This window comes from Brassica oleracea, chromosome C4 (genome assembly GCF_000695525.1).
Source record: "Brassica oleracea var. oleracea cultivar TO1000 chromosome C4, BOL, whole genome shotgun sequence".
Classification (NCBI taxonomy): Eukaryota; Viridiplantae; Streptophyta; class Magnoliopsida; order Brassicales; family Brassicaceae; genus Brassica; species Brassica oleracea.
In genome coordinates this window covers 2,837,426-2,859,142 of record NC_027751.1, presented here as the reverse complement: position 1 = coordinate 2,859,142, position 21,717 = coordinate 2,837,426, and the positions used below count along the sequence as shown (strand labels likewise).

Sequence of the window (21,717 nt, the reverse complement as noted above, 5' to 3'; positions counted from 1 at the left end):
TGTTGCTATCTTGTTTATGTGCTTCTCACTGCTATAAGGTTGCTCTATGTTCATTCACAATATCTCACTAATAATTAATTTGTTAATTTTTTCAGGTTAAGTTAAAGATGGGACATGACTATAGCTATAGCCAGCCTTCGGAGTCAGAGGATTATGGTGGGAACTCAGTCGACAGTGGCTACAGCGAAACGGAAGATCTTGTTCGCCGGGACCAAGCTGAGATAAGCTACAATGCTCGTGCGCGCGTTCAGTACCCTCCGCAACCCGAGGTTGAGTTTGGATTCCCGCAGACATGCTACTGTGGTGCTCAGCCTCTTCTAGCAACATCTAACAGTATGAATGATCCAGGGAGAAGATACTACACCTGTGCGCATGTTGATGATGGAGAGTGCCATGTTTGGAAATGGTGGGATGTGGCCGTTATGGAGGAGATGAGAGCTAGGGATAGACACGTACTTCAACTTGCTGAAAAGGTAGATTCCTTAACCCTTTTGACTGACTATGAGACCGAGCAGAAGATGGTTAGGCTAGAGATGAAAGTTAGGGAGAAGTCAAGGTTTAGCAATGGCTTTGAATACTTTGTTGGTGTAATGGTTATCATATTAGTTTTAATAGGTGTGGTGCTCATGTTTAAATGAAGCTTTTGTAGTGTTATGTGTAATGAAGATGCTCTTCTGTTATGTGTAATGGTTTAATGCACTCTTTGTAGCGATGGAGGCTGTTGTAATGTATTGGACTTGTAATGGTTTAATGCACTCTTTGTAGCGATGGAGGCTGTTGTAATGTATTGGACTTGTAATGGTTTAATGCACTCTTTGTAGCGATGGAGGCTGTTGTAATGTATTGGACTTGTAATGGTTTAATGCACTCTTTGTAGCGATGGAGGCTGTTGTAATGTATTGGACTTGTAATGGTTTAATGCACTCTTTGTAGCGATGGAGGCTGTTGTAATGTATTGGACTTGTAATGGTTTAATGCACTCTTTGTAGCGATGGAGGCTGTTGTAATGTATTGGACTTGTAATGGTTTAATGCACTCTTTGTAGCGATGGAGGCTGTTGTAATGTATTGGACTTGTAATGGTTTAATGCACTCTTTGTAGCGATGGAGGCTGTTGTAATGTATCGGACTTGTAATGGTTTAATGCACTCTTTGTATTGTCTCTGTTGTGGTATGGGTACTGAACAAAAGTATTTTACGTGTATTGGACTTGTATTGACTTGTATTGTATCGGATCTTGTGTATCAAAAGTATTTTACGTGTACCATTACAACATTTGTGTAGCAAAAGATGAACTTAACGTGTATTACTATGTGTAATACAACAAACATTTGTGCTCGTGATCCACTAAACGCCAGACGAGGCCACTGTGTGCTCGTGATCCAGTTAGAGGCACGCGATGGCAATGTTCATTCGCAAGATGTAATCAAAAGTCACATGGTTTGTTTGTTTCTTCCCAATAGTCAGAATCAGTACTCAAGAGAAACTATAGTATCACGGGAGATTAACAATAGATGTACTTCTTTTACCATATAAGTATGAGACATCTACTCCCATTAAAAATATGCAACTTATCTCTCTTCTCCTCACTTTCAATACATCTTTCCTCTTTTTAAAATTTTTAATGGCATCTTCTTCCCATTATCATTACCACAAAGATGATGATGATGAATTTGATTCCATATTTGATGATTTATTAGAAAACCCTGATTTTATTCCAGAACCAAAAGAGCGAAAAAACGTATTTTTATCGAGAGAAACCGGGAAAAAATCCACAACAAGCTCTGGAATGATTATTTTAGCGAAACTCCAATATACCCACACAATTTATTCCGGCGACAGTTTCGAATGAACAAGTCATTGTTCTTGAGTATTGTGCATCGTCTCTCTACAGAAGTAGAGTAGTTTCAACCAACAGAAGATGCACTCGGACGGTCGAGTCTATCTCCGGTCCAGAAATGTACCGCAACAATTCGTCAATTGGCGTATGGTGGTGGAGCTGATACAGTTGACGAATATGTACGACTTGGTGAAACAATAGCTCGAAAATGTTTTCACCATTTTACCGCCGGAATAATCGACTTGTTTGGCGATCAATACCTCAGACGTCCCACACCGGAGGATCCTGAAAGACTGCTCCATGTTGGTGAACAACGTGGATTTCCCGGGATGGTTGGAATCATCGATTGTATGCATTGGGAGTGGAAGAATTGCTCCACCGCTTGGAAAGGAATGTATTCACGAGGAACCGGAAAACCAACAATTGTGTTGGAGGCGGTTGCTTCATATGACCTCTGGATATGGCACGCATTTTTTGGAGCTCCAAGTACTATGAACGATCTTAATATTCTTGATCGATCACCTGTTTTTGATGACATTATTAACAGCATAGCTCCGCAAGTAAACTTCTATGTCAACGGAAGGGAGTACAATTTGGCTTACTATCTCACAGATGGTATTTATCCAAAATGAGCGACTTTTATTCAATCTATCCGACTACCACATGGTGCGAAAAATTCTTTATTTGCTAAACCCAAGAAGCCGTGAGAAAAGATGTTGAGCGTGCCTTTGGGGTCCTGCAAACTAGGTTCGCCGTTGTTAGAAATCCATCTAATTTATGGGATAAAAGCAAGATAGCAAATATTATGAGAGCATGTCTCATTCTCCATAATATGATTGTCGAAGATAAACGAGATTCACACACTCAGTATAGCGTTTTAGAATTTCAACAAGCAGAAGATGAGGATCTTACATTTACCGTTAAAAAGACCACAAAACACGGCAACACAATTGGTCGTCGCAAAGAAGTTCGGGATCCACAAATCCATCAACAATTAAAAGAAGATTTGATTGAAAATATATGAGATAAATTTGACATCTTCCTAATAACATATAATGTTTAAGTTTCTATGAATTCAATAAAATGTTTGTTTGCTTTTATTTATGATGTTTGTAATTTTTTTTTCTTGTTTTTTTTTTCTACTTTGTAATTTTCTAATGTTTTCAATTTAAATATTATATGTTTTATTTTAAACTTATCTTTTATTTGTCATTAATTATTAAAATAAATAATTAATTTATTAAGAGACATTAAAAAGTCCTACCAATAATCTACATTTTTGAGTTTTTCCCTTACATTTATCTCTAAACATAAAAATATTAATAAAATAAGCTTCCAATAACGTTGCTCTCAGGAGGACCATCCTTTGCATTTCGCCGAGGTTAGTTCATTGACTAAAGCTCTTACATATGCCCTAAATGAAACATTCAGCGTCTCACTCCACATTGCGAATAATGATGATGCCTTACTGATCCGTCGATTTCCCTTTTCCTTCATTTTGATCATTACCGATAAACTAAACGTGTAAGGACCGTTGAAAGAGATATGAAACACCAGAAATAAATATTTGTCACACACAATCATATAATATATTAGTATGTAACTGTAGTATTCAACATTTCCCTCTTATTTAATCTGTTCTTAGTAAAAGCGAAAATCTAGTTCGCTTAGTGCTCGTCACATGTATCAGGCTTGAATAATATTTTTATGAGTTCTTAAAACATTCAGAAGGTTGAAAAAGTCTTGTTGAGATTATCCAGACGTCATGGTTGATCCGGTGCATTGGTTGTTAGAGTAGAAACCTCGTCTCCAGATATATTTTAATACTAAGTACTTTGAATCATCTTTCTCTGCTGTAGAAAATTATAAGCAGGTCTGGTTATAAATAATATACAAGTAACGTTATAACCCTCAGGCAACAAAGAAGAATAACTTCTACCGTAAGGACAAGATCCTTTAGATCGGATAGATCAACCAATGGATCATATCAAAGAACCTCCTGGTAAACAATCTTAACCACAGTCTGTTACGTGATCTTTGTTATTGTGATGTTAGACAATTACATTCACACTTGTATTGTGACATATGAATGCATTTTAAAGAACATGATTGGTTATGATGATGTTGATTTTTTGTTCCTGCATGTTTTTCTTTTTTATTCATTTCAAGGTGGATGGGAAAATATGTGGGTAGAGGGACGAACACTGTGGGATTTAGGAGAAGCAACTCCCATTGTTGTTCATCTTTGCGAAACGGGCTCTTTGCCTAATGGAAGAGCTTTGGTTCCTGGATGTGGAACCGTAAGTCGTTTTGATATATCTTCTCCTTTTGTCGTCAGATGATGTCTTGTAAGATTTTCATCGTCTGAAAAGCGTTTTTTTTTTGGGCAGGGCTATGATGTGGTTGTGATGGCAAACCCTGACCGTTATGTTATTGGACTCGAACTTTCAAAAACATCAGTCGAAAGATCAACAAAGGTGAGGGTATATATATAGAAGTATAATCTGGATTGTATTTATCAGTTCAATGGTTGAAAGTATATGTTTAAATGTCAAAATGCAGATGTTTGCTTCATTGCCTAATTCAAAACATTTCTCCTTCTTGAAAGAAGATTTTTTCACTTGGGAGCCAACCGAAAAATTCGATCTTATTTTCGACTACAAGTATAGTTCTTAATCTCTTCTATAGCTTTATGTTCATATGAAGTAGAAGAACAAAATTCCACTTGATATGTCCACAACAATGATAATACCATGCAGTTTCTTCTGTGCCTTTGAACCTAAAGTTCGACCTTTATGGGCCAAGCGTATGCAAGAACTTCTAAACCCTGGTGGAGAGCTTATAACATTGATGTATCCTGTAAGAGAAAATCATAAACATTTTTATCTCTAGTTGATACAAATATGTATATCGTGTTTTTTTTTTAAATGTTTGTTTACCTAACTTTGTTATGCAGTTAAGTGGTGGAACACCTGGTCCACCTCCTTACCAAGTATCAGTCTCAGCGTAATTAATCTTCATCTTCTCCTTAAATCTTTCATAACTCTGAAATTCCTTTAATGACTCTCTTTGGTTAGAGAATTAAACTTCTTTGATTTTTTTTGTTTGTACTTTGTAGCTATGAGGAGCTTTTGATCCCCTTAGGATTTGAGGTGATCTCTATCGTTGATAACGAACTTGCTCCAGATACACGCAAGGTAAAATACAATTCAACTTCATCACTTAATTAATTTCATTGTTAAATAAGAAAAGAGTTTTGAAATTGATATAAATTTTTAGGGAATGGAAAAAGTTGGCAGATGGAAGAAGAAGAAGTCAGTCTGATGATTCCTCTTTGCCGTCAGCATTCTCATGGCTCTTATCTATACATCAATAAAGATTTGCATTTTTTGAGTTTTATATATAGTTAGGGCCATCTTTAGTGGGGGTTTCTACCCACGTCTCTCACTAATAAAATAACCAAAAAATAAAAAAATGAAGGAACGAAATAAAAGAAAACAGTGTCTTTGACCGTCTTATGAATTTTGTAATAATTAAATGTGTTGTTTTACTTTTTTTTAGCGAGAACCAAATGTCGAATTTCTCATGCATGATTTTCTACGTTGTCAAAATCAATATACGTAAAACAGTAAAACTTTTTTTTTGACAAAACAGTAAAACTTATAAGAGAATGAAACGTGTAAGAAAAAATGATGGGATTCTTATACATCAAAGAAAGTATGCAAAAAATATTCTTAAGAAATTTCACAAAGAAAATTGCAAAAGCACAGACACGGTAATGAATCAAAAAGGCGAAATTCAGCAAAAAGGATGGAGCTAAAACGATATATAAATGTATCTCACGTCCAGCAGACCTGACATAATGTTTTCTGTAAGTTCTCTCAAGGTTTATGCATTGTGCCAGTGAATTACGTTTTCAAGCTGCCAAGAGAATCTTGAAATATATTAGAGGAACAACAGAGAAGCACAACAGGTTTCCAATTGTATACATGTTTTTACAGTCCTAAGCTTGCTGGATTTTCTTATAGTGATTGGGCTGGATCTATTGAAGTATTGATGATATGAGAAGCACAACAGGTTTATGTTTACCTTTTAGATCAGGAATGTTTTCATGGTGTTAAAAAAAAACAGAATGTTGTAGTTCAAAGTACAGCAGAAACAGATTATGTTACAGCAAATGTCTCAGGTAAATCAAGCAGTTTGGATCGGAAAACTACTTATTGATCTACGTATGGAGCAAAAGGAACCAGCAAAGATTTTGTTGATAAACAAGCTGCTATTGCTAAGGATTCTGTTTTTCATGGCAAAACCAAGCATTTTAAATTTTTAATATCAATATGTATCAATTAAGAGAAGAACAGAAAATGGAGTGATAAAGTTGGTGTACTTAAAAAAAAAAAAAGAAAAAAAAAAGTTGGTGTACTTCAAAACAAATGATCAAATTGCTGATGTATTCACTAAGGCTTTACCAAAAGCAAGATTTGAATATCTGAAAAATAAACTAGGCATTTGCATGAACTAAGGCAAGGAGGAGATTTGTTGGAACGTGCCGTAGTCAAAGATCTTGTAGGGAAGTCAAGTGATTACGACACTACGTAATCTCTTTTGGTATGACTTGCATGTGAAAAGCAAGTGACTATTTTGGACATCTGTAATATTATGTGTCTGTGTTCTAGGAAACCTTTGTTCTAGCTAGGAAAACTTTAGATGATATATGTACTTACATATTGTAAAATTGCAGATGATATGTGAAATATATCAGAATCAAGTTTATATTTCTACAATGGCCTTAAGATTTCCACAACTACTAAAAGTGGCTGAAGAACAACAAAATTCAAAATACAGCAGTGGTGGTAAAATGATTCCTACTCCTGAAGAGGCTGCTACGTTCCAGCCCCAAGTTGTTGCAGAGGGTGATTCATTCTTCCTTCAATATTATTTCTAAAATTCACTTACAAAAATAAATATTATTTCTAAATTAATGGAATTTTAAGTCTTTGCTCCATAAAACACTTAGTAATGACTGAAACATAAACATTTTATACATGTCTTATATTTTATTTATATGCTCAATATCTATTTTATATTTTAGGATCTGATGAGGAATACATCTATTGTAAATATAGCAAGCAATCTATAAATTAGTAATCATAATTTTTAATTTGATTTCTTAAAATTTGTTATATATGTTCCAAATTGATTATTCTCAACTAAAATATCTTGATACCTTGGTCAAACTATTATAAATATTTCGAATTAATTGGTGTAATTGATATATAATAAATATAATTATTATAATATTATTAATCTGTAAAAGTTAACTGTAATATATATAATCAATAGGTGGATGGGAAAAATGTTGGGAAGACGGAGTAACACCGTGGGATCAAGGTAGAGCCACACCTCTCATTCTCCATCTTCTTGACTCATCCTCTCTCCCTCTTGGCCGTACTCTTGTCCCTGGATGCGGTGGAGTTAGTATTTTTTTATTATCTGGTTTAAGTTATATTTTAAGGTTTTATATATAGTTTAATGGCCCTAGTTTAATTAGGTTTAAATATATCATATAATAATTAATTTTCTTTTTTTTGAAAAGTGACTTTCAAAGGTAAGAGCAAGAGAAATAAAATGATTACAAGTCCAACTGGCCTAAGTTAAATACAAAACCCATTAGTAAAAACTCATAGTGAAGAAACTTCCTTTAGTGAATATTTAATTTTTTTAAAGATGAAAACTGAATTTGGTTTGAATTGCTATATGACATAGTTTGGAATTGAAATTTCTTTTAATAAGATTCAAGAAACAATATAACTTAATTTAACATTGTTAAAAAGAATGGTGTAGTTTTCCGTAAATGATTTTGTTTGATCTTTGGTTTCAACCCTTAGTTCTAAAAATCGGCCGTCTAGCCGCCTAGGCGGCCGCGTAGGCGCTACGCGTCACTCTTCCGCCCTGATTTATGTCAAATCGGTTTAAAAAATCGGATATTCAATTTTTTCCAGCTAGACCGCCTAGCCGCCTAGGCGACCGTCTAATCTTTTATTATTATTATTATTATTTTTTTAATAATATTTTTATTTATTTATTTGATCTAAAATTTTATAAGTATCATTTATATTCATAATTTTGATGAAAATTACACTATTTTAAGTTTATATATTCTATTTGTGTGTTTTATACAATCTTAAACATGAAAATGTATTAATGTTATACACAATTAAAGATTAACATGTTTTATAACATAGTAAACCATTTAAAAATTTCGTCCCGCATAATTTCCGATTAATCTTCGATTTTCTCTTTAGACGTTAGGCCCGACCCGACCACCCGACTAACGCCTAGCGCGTTCCCGAACAGGGGTTTCAGCTGAACGAAGATAACGTTTTGCTTTCTATGAAATTCTCGACTTGATTTAGCTAGGTTGAATCTATATACTCTATTGAAACAATATGTACTTTATGATTAGTCGCTATAATGAAAAAAAAACTAAAAATTAAATGTGTATTCCTTAAATTAACAAACATTTAATTTTTAGTTTTTTTTCATTATAGAGACTAAACATAAAGTACATATTGTTTCAACAGAGTATATATTTTAGACCCCCAAAAAATTTGTATATATTTTTGTTAAATATGATGAATTGAGTGAGTATATATAGGGACACGATGTCGTTGCGATGGCAAACCCCGAACGTTTCGTTGTTGGACCAGATATATCTGAAAAAGGCTCTCAAGAAAGCTAAGGAGGTTATAAATGCATGATCAATGTTTTGATAATTAATCAGCTGGCTATCTTACGTTAATCATTAAATGCTAAAAATCAAGAATCACTTTATGTTTACTATATATAGAATTAAGAAACGGTTTCTTGACTTTAGAACATGATTAACTTGGGGTTTTTAGAATGGGGTTTTTAGCGGAAGTTAAGAAACTGTTTCTTAACTTCCGCTAAGAACCCCATTCTAAAACCATCTACAACCCACCTCTATTTCTATCTTTATATTTTCCCCTAAAATAGAGAAACTCTATTATAGAGGTGGAAATGCTCCAATGTATGCCTCTATAATAGAGTTTCTCTATTTATAGGGGAAAATATAGAGAGATGATATTTCTACCTCTAAATATAGAGGCAAAAAGTAACTTTCTTCTATATTTTCCTCTAAAATAGAGGAACTCTATTATAGAGGCATACATTGGATCATTTTCACCTTTATAATAAAGATCTCTATTTTAGAGGAAAATATAGATGTGTACATTGGAGATGCTCTAAGAACCCCATTCTAAGAACCCCAGATTAATCATGGTCATACGGCTCCGCACCGAATGCTGATGAACTATTCGACCTCATCTTCGATTATGTGTGAGTTTTTTTTCTGTCAGCTTTGTTTTAAAAAGATTATGGTGCAATTGAAACCAAGCTTACAGTAGGCGTTGAAGACACTGGCAGCAATTTAGATTGGGCCCTGCCAGTATATATAACACAGCCCACAACCGGCCCGGTGATATCAAGTGATTAAAATCAATTTAACTAATATAATAAAACAGGTTCTTCTGTGCCATTGAACCGTATGAGACCTGCTTGGGCTAAATCCATGTATGAACTCTTAAAACCTGAGGGCGAACTCATAACTCTCATGTATCCGGTAATTATATTTCATTTACTTTTTCGTGTAATGTTTATTTCATTAAGATATATATAATCGTATAACATATGATTTTTTTTGAAAAACTATTATTTATTTATTTTTGCTTCTTTAATATATCAGATTACCGATCATGTTGGTGGAGCTCCCTACAAAGTATCTGTCTCTGCGTACGTGGCTCTTTAGTTTGTCTTATATACATAATTATATATTTATGATGACTATTGATTAGCTAATTGTAATCCGTAATTACCGTATATTAAGAGCTTCATTGGCTAAAATATTAATTGTGCTCAATCGTTTTGAGGTTTAGGTACGAAACTGTGTTGGTTCCCTTAGGATTTAAGGCAGTGTCCATCGAGGAGAACCCAGACTCCATTCCCACCCGTAAGGTATAACGAAATACGTTCAAATTGTGTGAGATTCTATATATGTTATATCAAACTATAAGTTGATATTATATTATAGTTTTATTACTTATATACACATGCATGTGATTAAAACACATAATTGTTTATTCTTCCGATTTAATATGTATCAAAACAGGGGAAAGAGAAGCTTGGGAGGTGGAAAAAGATCAACTGATCCAAGAGAGATCATATCTTAATTACTCTTTAGTAAGAATGTTATATATGTATCAATGTATGTAATCTACCTTTCTGCTAAGAATAAAGTGAGTATCCTATTACTCTATGTAAAATATGTATGTGTGAATGTGATGATTATGGCGACGGCCAACATCTATGTAAACGACGGTCGCCGATCTCTCTCCCCTTGTTGTTGTATCCTATGTTCCTCACTTTCATCTGGTGTTTATGATGTGTGTTTCAATTTAGTAAAGTTTCTCCTTTCAGATCAGAGGTTTTTAATCTCTTGATTTGTGATTTTGTGTGGAGTTTTGTAGAAAGATATTTGTTGGACTCGATCCTTTCAAAAACTCATTAGAAAGATATTCAAAATAACTCGGAGAGCAATCTTGCGGACCAAGTATGGGCCGGCCATCAAAACCTATCTTTGAAGTGAAGCCCATGAAATCCCAACAGTAAAATACTCCCGTATAATCTAAATAGAATATCATCTAAATAGGTTAACCTAAGATTGAATGTTAGTAGGAATATCAAATATGATCACATGTGCTTATTTATATCGTTCTGTATTCGACGTTAAATAATAAGAAGAGATTGAGACGTCTAACTAAATAAATTGTCGGCTTTCTCATGCATCATTTTTCACGTTGGTTTATTTGGCACACCTAAAAGAGAATGAGACTTGGAAGACAGTCTCAATTCAAACTTTTGTATCTTAAGTGTACTAAACTGTTGGATGATATCACTGAGTGGAAACTAGGCGTACAATGTCTTTTCCCTTGGAATGTTGTGTGGTCCCTTTATCTTTCTGACCACTGACCACTGACCACTTGTGACCTCAGAAAATGGTGGCCAGTGATGATAATTATCCTGGAGCCTTAACATTATACTGAAAATATTATGATAACAACAATATCTTCTGAATAACTGAGGGATACTAGGGCCACTGATTCCACTTTCCAATGTTTCGCCGGAATGAATGTAGAGAAATTCTTTAAGATACTACTTTTTAATTTATTTTCGCAAAATAGTATTAAAAAAAATGCCAAGAATTTTTTTATTAAAAAGTAAATATACATTTATACTTTTGGATTAACTAATATAAACTTAAGGTTTAGAGTTAAGAGTTGGAGTTTCAGATTTTAGAAAATAAATATTAAAAATTTTAATATAAAAATAGTTATTTTGGTAATTTTTAATGTTATTTTGGTGAGTAAAACTTAAAAATGGATATTTAAAAGAATTGACCATGAATAAATGTGTATTTATTCTCAACAGTTTGGTATATGTGTAATTATATATATTTTCTTTTCTGGGTCAAACTATATATATATATATATATATATATATTTATTTATATAAAATTAATTACAAGTATATTTCACAACCATATCATTTACCTGAATATTATGATACAAATAACAAATTGATTTTACTGTTATTTTTATAAAATATACCAATATCATTATAACACAATATATTATATACTCAAATAGTTTAATAAAAATACTAATTTTATCTCGATTATTATATTAAAATCAAATATCACAAAATTATTTCAAAATTAGATTTATGTATGTCAAACGGTATTATCAGATAGAGTAATTGGTAAGAATGCACCCAAAAGCCCATATAATTTGACATATATCCTTGTTTCTTTTTAATATTTTTATGACTATAATACTCTTATTTCTATCTCTCTACATTTTCCCTTTTATGTGTTCTAATCTTTTTATCTCTCGTATAGATTCTTCAAATCATCTTCTAATTCAACACAAATCTTTATTTTTTTATTCTGATTCTTTTGACATCCATAATGTTAATCTTATTATCTCACCTCAATTTCAATGTTTGTAATTTCGACTCACAATCAACTTTTAGATAATATATACGTTAATAGGTATTTTATTACTTACCTGCTATTATTTAGATTTTAATGGATTCTTTATCGATACATGAAGTGTTAGCTGTTACAAATAGTTTTGGGGCTATTTGATAGATAACTAATTAATTGTTAATAGTTTCATTAACTGATATATGATTTGTTAGTCGATACATTTGTTTGATACATAGATTGTTAGATGATACTGAAATTATTAGCTGATATGTTAGTTGATATGTAGATTGTTACCTGCTACGTAAATATTTAGCTGATAAATCTAGAGTTACTTGTTTTCGATAAAGCATGAGGGTATTTTCGTCCACACAGTGTCAAAAAATTATTTTTTTTTGGGTTATCTATAATTATGGGCATTCAGCTAATTTGGACCTTAATTGAGTATATTTCACACATTCACTCTATCAGCTATTACATAAGCCGTTGATCATCTTCACTTACTTTAATATATTTCTGTTTGTTTTATTTTCTTCTTCTTGTTCATGTTTTATTTTTCATCAACCTAGACCTATATTCATATAGATGTGCAGAACAAAATGATTTAATTTGCAGCAAATGTATCAAACCTATAACATGTTAGTGTTTCAAACATGTCCTTTTATCATCCGACGACAAGGCCCCGAACGTTGTTTTTCTCGTTCATGTTGATTCAACTAATGATGAGCTATCCACGTGCTCCGTTGAGAACACACATAAATGGGCAAAAAGCATCGAGGATGAAAGGACAGTAAATAATGACAAAACTAGCTAACAATATTATTGTTCTTTTTATTTGTCAACAGTCAAAAAGTAATATTCTTCAATTATTGGTTTCTTCTTGTTAGTCTTAAAAAGATTTATTGATAATAATTTAAGGCCTCTGTAGCGTATATAAACTACACCGCATGTGTTTAGAGCTCTACAACTTCAATACCCACCCACCAAAAAGGGAAAGAAAAGGAGGAACCATAAAAATGGCTGAGGAACAGCAAAAAGCAGGTCACAGCAATGGCGAAAACATCATTCCTCCTGAAGAAGTTGCTAAGTTCCTGCCTGAAACTGTTGAGGAAGGTGATTCATTCTTCTCTTAATATTTACCTTATACAATAATAAAAGCGTTTTAGGCCTTTGTCTTTACTGATTTATATGGAAAAATCATGGCGGATTTGTGACAAAAAAAAGTCACACTGATCATGATCATATGCTTCTTGATTGAATCTAGTGAATACATCTTCCATAACTAAGTAAAATAAACAGGTGGATGGGAAAAATGTTGGGAAGACGGGATAACACCATGGGACCAAGGAAGAGCCACACCTCTCGTTGTCCATCTTGTTTACTCTTCTTCTCTTCCTCTTGGCCGTGCTCTAGTCCCCGGCTGTGGCGGAGTTAGTCTTCTTCTTACTCTTCATATCTCTCTCTTTTTTTCGGTTCAATTTAGAAAATAAAATACTGACCGAACCAAGATCGAAGCTAGTTTGAAATGTTCATAAGGTAATTACTGTACCTTTTTTTTGTTGTAAAAAAAAATGAATGTGAGCAGGGTCACGATGTGCCGATGTGGTTGCGATGGCAAGCCCCGAACGTTTCGTTGTTGGTTTGGATATTTCCGAAAGTGCCCTCGAGAAAGCTGCTGAGGTTAATCATTTTCTCACTAAGTTACATTCGTCTTCAATTCCTATAATAAATTATTAATAACCTCTAGATTACATATAGACTTACGCCTCCTCACCGAAGGCCAAGTACTTTACGTTCGTGAAGGAAGACTTCTTCACATGGCGTCCTAACGAATTATTTGACCTCATCTTCGATTATGTGTGAGTTAACCAACTATTTTAACATAATGTTAAATATAAGTATTTAATATTCCAATTAACTCATATAATTAACAGGGTCTTCTGTGCCATTGAGCCTGAGATGAGACCTGCATGGGCTAAATCCATGTATGAACTCTTGAAACCCGACGGCGAACTCATAACTCTCATGTATCCGGTAATAATTTTCATTTAATTTTTCGTGTGGCTATTGAATTATTTAATTACCTATATAATGCATCATGTATGCCCTATAATCATAGATCATGTGAATTATGATTAATTAGTTTGCGTTCCTTATTTATTAGATTACCGATCATGATGGTGGACCTCCCTACAAAGTAGCTGTATCTACGTACGTAACTATTCTCGTTCTTTTTTCCTTTTCTTTTTTTTTCTGAAACACAATGCGTAACTATTCTGTTAGTTTTCGGTATGTAAAAATATAGTTATTCTTATATTTATGACTGATGAAAATCTGTAATTAGCTTAAATATTTAACTAAATATGTTAATTGTGCGTGCATTTCTTGAGGTTTAGCTACGAAGATGTTTTGGTTCCCGTAGGATTTAAGGCAGTGTCCATCGAGGAGAATCCATACTCCATTGCCACTCGTAAGGTACAAACACACTGCTTACATTGTGGAATGGAATAGACAATAATCATAGAACTGATACAATTAGATGTATATTTGAAATCATATAACTAAGTTGTAATTTTTTGGCTTTGATGTATATACACATCCCACTGCCATTATATATAGTACATGAATCTAGTACGTGAATTATAGTATAGACTATTTTTACATGATAAAAAAAAACAGAACAAAAATTACCATCTGTATAAGTCAAAATGTTTTAGTATTTTTATGAAACTATTTTCATATAATACTCAATTAAGTGACTATATTCTAGCTGCATTAATTTTAAAGATACACTAATTGATTACTCATTCGATTGATATGATGTATTTTAACCCAAAAATTGAGCAGGGCAAAGAGAAGCTTGGGAGGTGGAAGAAGATCAATTGATCCAAGAAAGCTCTCTTACTCTTCACTAAGAGTATTATATGATATTCTACTTATCTATTAAGAATGAATTGTGTTAGTTTACTTTATCTGCATTATATAAAGGTTGTATTTCTGAATGTGATGATTATTCAACCCTTAATAATAAAATAATGTTTTGTGATCCATTTTAATCTTTTTTGCTCCAATTTAGATTTTGTTGCTTAAACTTTGGCCAGCTTATGTGGATCAGTGGATCGTTACGCTTGAAATAGTTTAATTCATTAGGAAGGACCAATTGATTACTCAACTTAATATAAATCTTAACTGAATGCTCAGCTTCAACACATGAGAAACTAGAAATTCATATTAATATTTTGTACCAAAAAGTACAAATTAAACTTTAATAATATTCATACGTATTTAAACATTAGACAGAACAACTCGATCATGGGCGCAAATAATAATCTTGCGCCTACGACGGTGTAATGTCATCGTAAAACACTTTGTTACATACCCTTTAACTTCATCAAATCAAAGACAACCTTGTGGCATCACCACACCAGCCTTAACTCCTTTAATATTCTTACATTGTGAAGTAGCGGACCGACCGTTGAACGTTAGCTTAATATCATGCAATCTAATCGCTTGGCACGGATTACTACGACTACAATCAAACTTTAAAGCATGTTGCGTTCGTGACGTCCCTTGAATGTTCCTATACACAACCTGACTAATCTTCACCCCAGAACCCTACAATACATAATCAAACAAAACCAATCAGATTAATTCGATATATCATTCATTTGTTTAGCTTGGTTTAGGTTTCTGTTAATAATTATTTTTACCTGTTTAGGACAACCTTGATGAGTCGGACAATAGTTCTGATCAACAATGATTGGATTCTGAACGTTCTTCATGATCAGATTTTGAAACAAAACGTTCCTCACAAAACCTGTGCTTTGTCTAGCCCATGACTTGATCCGAACACCATTATCTGAACCCGAAAAAACAGAGTTTACCAACGTTATGTTCTGTACTCCAGCTTCCTTAGCATCTCTCCCTAGACTTCCAATACTGCCACAATGTAATATCATAAGAAAAAATCAGTATCTTCAAAATATATGAACCTTGCTCTTCAAGTTATCTTTAATTATCATACCTGATTCCGTGGCCTGGACCGCAGTTGAGTTTAGACATGTAGAGGTTACGAGTTCCCGGACCGATAGAGATACAGTCGTCTCCGGTCTGAAACGTGCTATCGGTTACGGTCACACCAGCAGAATTTTGGACGTGGAGGCCATCTGTGTTCGGACTTTGGTCTGGAGCTACTAACTTTACTTTCCCGACAACTACATTGTTGCAGCTGTTTATCACTAAATGTGTTACTTGACTGTTTATTGACGTTAGGCCGGTTACTACGACGTTGTTTGCCCAGTTAAACGTCATGGACTGCAACAACAACATCACAACCAAATATCAGAAGTGTTCATTGAGTTTTTTTTTTTAATTTATTATTGGTGTAATTATTAATTATCAAAAAAATAGCTGAAATGAATTTTATATTAATTTAATTAAAGCATTAAAAGTCAGTTAAATCGGTTGTCTTACTCTGGCTCCAGCAGGACAGCTCTTTCCAGATTTTCGACAAGCCCAAAAAGAAGCACCTCTAGCATCTAACGTTCCTCCATTGATCGAGATCCGGTTAACTTTCACGAACAAGATCCAATAACCGGAATTACCCAAACCACGGTAATCCGAAGGAGCTACAATGGTTCCATAAATCTGAAACGTGATTTTGCTACGGCACGGACCACGAAACTCCACCGGTTTTAGCAAGAAGCTCCCTCTCGGGACCGTTACAGTGACACTTGCAGCTGAACGGCAAGCCGCTTGCCACGCGCCGAGGAAGGCTTTTGTGGAGTCGGTTCGACCGTCCGGTTTAGCACCAAACTTAACGACATTATAGTTGTAAGCAGCCATTGATGTTCTCATAAGCAAGAAGCTTGAGAAGAACATCAGCAAAACAGCTAGAAGCTTGTTATTAATATGATCCATTTAATGTTTCTTACAAAGAGAAAGAGTAATGAATCTTTGTAGATGTCAGATTTGAAAGTATTTATGTTTTTGTGTTTTAGATGAAATGTGAGGATGAAGGAAAATTATACGGGTATGGCAGGTATTTATATGTAATTGTATATGGAATTTTTTGTTTAAATATATGTATTTGAATACGTTTGACTTTATTTTAATCATAATGCTAATGATTGTTAGATCATATGCTTGATTAAATTCAAATGAATGAAATGTACGGTTCGCATAATCGCATGTGATGATGATAAGCAGTTGTGAATTCCTTAAGCAAATAATGTTGATCTATATGAACGAGAAAGCATGTGATCTTTGCGTGCTTGTTCACAAGGATCCATGTTCACTTGTATAATTTATTTAGTATTAATTTGAGTCGAGAATGTGAGATATTATTAAGTAACTGGTAATTGGCAAAAGAAATAAATACAAATTATGCAAGTGTCAGATGACTTTTCTGTTGGTCTTTGGCTTTGAATTATATTTAATATATAGACTTTCTCTAAGATTGATTAAAAACCAAATACGAGGGCCAATGGATCAGGTTTCATGTATAGCATAATCTATGGCATGTGACATGTGGAGTGTGGAAATGTCATAATCAAATCGCAGCCGTAGAAGAAGAAAAGCTACGAATCGTACGGCCATAAGCAGCATAAGTCAACAAAAGCTCTTGGAAAAATGGATGGGTTACTAAAAGTCAACCAATGTCAACTTACCAAGTATTAAGAACAGGTAACATGGGATATGTAATGTAAGATATATGGTCATTTAGGAGATTAACATATACTTAGAATAATTATCACATGGCCACATGGATTTACGTGAAAGATGAATGGACCGTTATCAGTGACGGTTAGTCTCAATTCTTTGAATGGGTTATATTCTGCAACTGGCCTTATGATATATCGTTTATTTTATTTTTGATTCGAATATGTTTGCTTGCGACCGAAGGTAATGTCAAAAAGCTTTACAAAGAACAAAGGGGAAACACATAGTTTTGTTAGTTTCTTGCTCAGAAAGAATCCGATATCTAAGAAAGGTGAAATGCCGAGTTAAAGAATAGTTATACGTTGAAGATCTAGATATTGTTTTTTTTTTTCATTTTTTTCCAATCATAGCAGAATTGGTAACAAGCATCGATCTGTCACACTGATAAACCAACAATCAAACTGACTGCTTTAGTTTTATTTCAATTCAGACCAAAGACTTCATCACATTCAAATTTGGATGAGTTTCAAAGGTAAAAAAAAACATCAAAGCAAAAAAAAAAAAATAACACATTAAACTTCACATACAATTCATTGGTACCACAACTCCAGAGGCTCCTCCATGAGCGTTCTTGCAGTAAGAAGTTGTTGCTCCTTTCATGTAAGTGAGCTTAATGTTTTTCAATGTAATCTCTGTGCAATGATGGCTTCCACTACAATCCAGTTTCATAGCTATTGGTGTCGTTGATGTTCCCTTTATGTTTGCAAAAGTCACTCCACTTATCTTCACACCAGAGCTCTATATATATGATCAATCATAACAAGTTACCATTAGAAAGAAGAATATAAAAGTACATATAAGAGACCTTAGTTACGTCAATTCAACTCGGTTATTTACCTGATTAGGGCAGCCTTTTCCACTAGGGCAATAGTTTTGATCGATGATTAGCGGGTTACCAACATTCCTCATTACCAGGTTTCGAAACTCCACATTTCTCACAAACCCTGTGCTCGGCCTAGCCCAACTCTTTATTCTTACACCGTTTCGCGTCTTGGTGAAAACAGAGTTCGTGACGGTTACATTATTGACACCTTCCTCATCAGCGTGATCCCCAAGACTCCCAATGCTGCATACAATTTACAAGCGAAACCCATGTTATAACTAGTGACTGACTGTTCTAGTACTAATTATATTAAGTTGATTGTTGTTAATAAGTTAGTTACCTGATTCCATGTCCTGGTCCACACAGCACACGTTCGATATAAATGTTCACAGATCCTTGATTAAGAGCAATGCAGTCATCCCCAGTTCCAATGACTGCCCCACTAATGGTGACCCCAGAAGAAGACTGGACGATAATACCATCAGTGTTAGGGCTTCTACTCGGCGCCCTAATTCTTATGTTCTGAATCCGAACGTTAGAAGAATGATGAACCGTGACATGCAGATTCTGGCTATTCAACGACGTAAGGCCACTTAGTAGAACATTATTGCACCAGCTAAACGATATAGACTGAAAAAAAAAAAAAAAACCATACTGAATAATTAATAAATATACCAATATAGCTTGCTAACGAACAACTTAAAATTGGATGTTGTTATAAACATACTCTTGCACCTTGAGGACAGTGGCCACCTTTCTTTCTACAAGACCAATAACCAGCTCCTTTAGCATCAATCGTTCCACCGTAAACCAATATCCGGTTTACCTTAGCGAATAGGATCCAATAACCAGAATTACCTATACTCCAGTAGTTTTTTGGAGCCACGAGTTTTCCATCGATTTTGAAAGTTATTATGTTCTTGCAAGGACCCCAAAAGACAAGATTTCGTACCAGGTATGTTCCACGGGGAATGTAGACCATGGATTGAGCCTCTGAGCCGCATGCTAATGTCCAAGCCGTCAAAAATGGCTTGGTCGAGTCTGTTTTCCCATCACCTCTAGCTCCATATAATTGTACGTTAAACGTAGTCATTGCAGTTGATGAGTTGGTAAGAAACACGATAGTAGAGAATAATATGATAGCACAAAGAAATGACGTGTTATTGGCCATCTTCACTTCTTTTTCTTCTAATTTTATAGATTTTTCTGATTATAATGACAAAGAACCTATTAGAATGGTCATTATATACAGGGAGAAGATACCTTTTGTATTAGTATTAAATCAATACGTGTATTAAGGACTAATAGACCTAAAATGTTACTTGATTGATTCAATGTTATTAATGATAAATGTATTACGGCTTTTGCGTGTGTACAGCTGTTCGAATGTCTATCGCATATAAACTATATATAGCAAACGAATTATACTGCCGATTTTTAGCTATACTAATATGCAGTGGTTTATTGAGTAATATGCAGTGGTTTATTAAGTTTCCTTTTCAACTTAAACCACTGACTCAGAAAATATATTTCTTTTGTTTTCTATATGGAAAGTCTATAAATTTGATCTATATCTTTCTAGATTTGAAAGAGTACTCTATGGCGCCGTTCGCAAAGACAGCTATGTATAAATTCAAAAAAAAATTGTCAAGGTTTTTTTTGTCAAAATATAAAATCAAATTTGGTTGATAACGTTATAGTTCTTATAAAACAGCAATATTAATCAAGTGAGATAAATATCTCAGACGACCAAATTTGATTATGACTATATCAACCAAATTTACGTGTGTGCTATTTTCACTCTTTTTTATCTGGTTATGAAAAGTATCTCAGAAGACCAAAAAATGGATTCCAAAATCCACAACCATTCATTACGTATATTATATAGACATAGAGTATGTACTTTGGTTCAACTGAGTGCAATGTGGATTTCTGTTAACAACTCAAGGTGGTTAAATAAAGTCTTGCAACTAAATACTGAATACTAATGGTCAAATTAAACACTTTCTGATTAGGAAAAAAACAACGAAAATCAATTATATCGGTCATATCTTTAGAGGCTCTCTAACCCAACTTCGTTTTCACTCTAAAATGAAGTTTGAAATAATAAATACTAGACCCTCACCCGCGCGCCAGCGCGGATTTGAGTTTTCGGTTTTTGGTTATTTATTTAACTAAATAATATATTTGTAATATTTGATGTATTATATTCACCAAGTAAATAATTTTTTTGGCATCTTAAACCATCTATTTACGATGAATATTCGATATCATATAAAAAATTGAACAAATAGACGTAATTAGAGAATTGTAGACGATATATAAAAACAATGGTTATTAATGTAAAATATGAAAAAATATTATATTATGACTTAGTATGACATAAAAGATTATAAATTAGTTATACATGTTTAAAGAAAATAAAATAATTTTTAAACTTCAATGAAAAATTTAACATATGAAAAAATATTATATTATGACTTAGTATGACATAAAAGATTATAAATTAGTTATACATGTTTAAAGAAAATAAAATAATTTTTAAACTTCAATGAAAAACATATAAAAAAAGGCGATGAATTAGTCATCAAATTGTAAATAATTTCATAATTTTATTAATAATAAATTATTTATAGTCTTTGTTTTTCGTCAAGATAATTATTAAATGTCCATAACATTAATATGTTAAAAGACCATATTATGAAAGCCCATGTTGTAACCGTTTTTTACTGGAAGTGTAACACAAAAAAATACATTTAATTATTCGTTTTGTTTAAGTGTGTGTCGGTAAAAGATTAAAATAAATCTCTTTATCTTTTTCAATATTCAATTTGAAGCTTATTATGCGGAAATCATACGCAAATATAGACAATTGGTTGGAATCTCTATATCTTTATATTCTTATAAATTTTAAATTTATTGTTTCCTCTCCTGCAAGCAAATCAATTACCGAAGTAATAGATCAATTGATTGGAATCAAATCTATTCTTATAATTAGTGTATTAGTGTAATTATGGTTACTATATTTAATAGGTACATTAAAGATACGACATTGAAGATATTTTGTTTTGATTAATAGAAGATATTGGGTTTTGAGTTTGTATTTATTGATTTGTTTTTTTATAAAACTTAGAAAATCAATGGGATGATTGTTTGGTTGATACATCCTATTAAGAAAACGAAAACTATAGGTGGTTTGAATATTGTACATCGATCGATGCATGATGTAAGTTGACTATATAAAACTTGAACATGATCATTTCAAACTAAA

General features: G+C 33.2%; 5 protein-coding genes across 6 annotated transcripts; 3 read left to right on the top strand and 2 right to left on the bottom strand.

Moving 5' to 3' along the window:
- Nucleotides 1-3,687: 3,687 nt before the first annotated feature.
- LOC106340566 (probable thiol methyltransferase 2) lies at nucleotides 3,688-5,350 on the top strand. The gene is made up of 8 exons (XM_013779421.1): nucleotides 3,688-3,841; nucleotides 4,009-4,139; nucleotides 4,230-4,316; nucleotides 4,402-4,502; nucleotides 4,599-4,698; nucleotides 4,796-4,845; nucleotides 4,958-5,036; nucleotides 5,119-5,350. The coding sequence occupies exons 1-8, from the start codon at nucleotides 3,817-3,819 to the stop codon at nucleotides 5,161-5,163; spliced, it is 618 nt and encodes a 205-aa protein (XP_013634875.1). The 5' UTR covers nucleotides 3,688-3,816; the 3' UTR covers nucleotides 5,164-5,350.
- A 1,272-nt stretch (nucleotides 5,351-6,622) lies between these two features.
- LOC106337847 (probable thiol methyltransferase 1) lies at nucleotides 6,623-10,066 on the top strand. Its single transcript, XM_013776956.1, is given in 9 exon segments — nucleotides 6,623-6,752; nucleotides 7,183-7,313; nucleotides 8,498-8,564; nucleotides 9,141-9,198; nucleotides 9,384-9,404; nucleotides 9,406-9,481; nucleotides 9,605-9,651; nucleotides 9,795-9,873; nucleotides 10,028-10,066. Coding segments are annotated over 9 exon segments (648 nt in total).
- A 2,781-nt stretch (nucleotides 10,067-12,847) lies between these two features.
- On the top strand, nucleotides 12,848-14,958 carry LOC106339571 (thiocyanate methyltransferase 1). Of its 2 annotated transcripts, none has more exons than XM_013778402.1 (8): nucleotides 12,848-13,015; nucleotides 13,202-13,332; nucleotides 13,488-13,582; nucleotides 13,661-13,761; nucleotides 13,837-13,936; nucleotides 14,067-14,113; nucleotides 14,299-14,377; nucleotides 14,750-14,958. In XM_013778402.1, the coding sequence occupies exons 2-8, from the start codon at nucleotides 13,206-13,208 to the stop codon at nucleotides 14,786-14,788; spliced, it is 588 nt and encodes a 195-aa protein (XP_013633856.1). In that variant the 5' UTR covers nucleotides 12,848-13,015; nucleotides 13,202-13,205; the 3' UTR covers nucleotides 14,789-14,958. The 2 variants fall into 2 exon arrangements, with proteins under 2 accessions (XP_013633856.1, XP_013633857.1); XM_013778403.1 differs by having other exon boundaries at nucleotides 12,849-13,015; nucleotides 13,202-13,333; nucleotides 13,497-13,582.
- Nucleotides 14,959-15,298: 340 nt separating this feature from the next.
- LOC106339568 (polygalacturonase) lies at nucleotides 15,299-16,822 on the bottom strand. The gene is made up of 4 exons (XM_013778400.1): nucleotides 16,376-16,822; nucleotides 15,927-16,216; nucleotides 15,613-15,841; nucleotides 15,299-15,517 (listed from the first exon to the last, which is right to left on the bottom strand). Exons 1-4 carry the CDS (start codon nucleotides 16,820-16,822, stop codon nucleotides 15,299-15,301), a joined length of 1,185 nt encoding a protein of 394 aa, XP_013633854.1.
- Nucleotides 16,823-18,142: 1,320 nt separating this feature from the next.
- LOC106339569 (polygalacturonase-like) lies at nucleotides 18,143-19,617 on the bottom strand. The gene is made up of 4 exons (XM_013778401.1): nucleotides 19,174-19,617; nucleotides 18,787-19,076; nucleotides 18,461-18,689; nucleotides 18,143-18,361 (listed from the first exon to the last, which is right to left on the bottom strand). The coding sequence occupies exons 1-4, from the start codon at nucleotides 19,615-19,617 to the stop codon at nucleotides 18,143-18,145; spliced, it is 1,182 nt and encodes a 393-aa protein (XP_013633855.1).
- Between the last annotated feature and the right edge of the window lie 2,100 nt (nucleotides 19,618-21,717).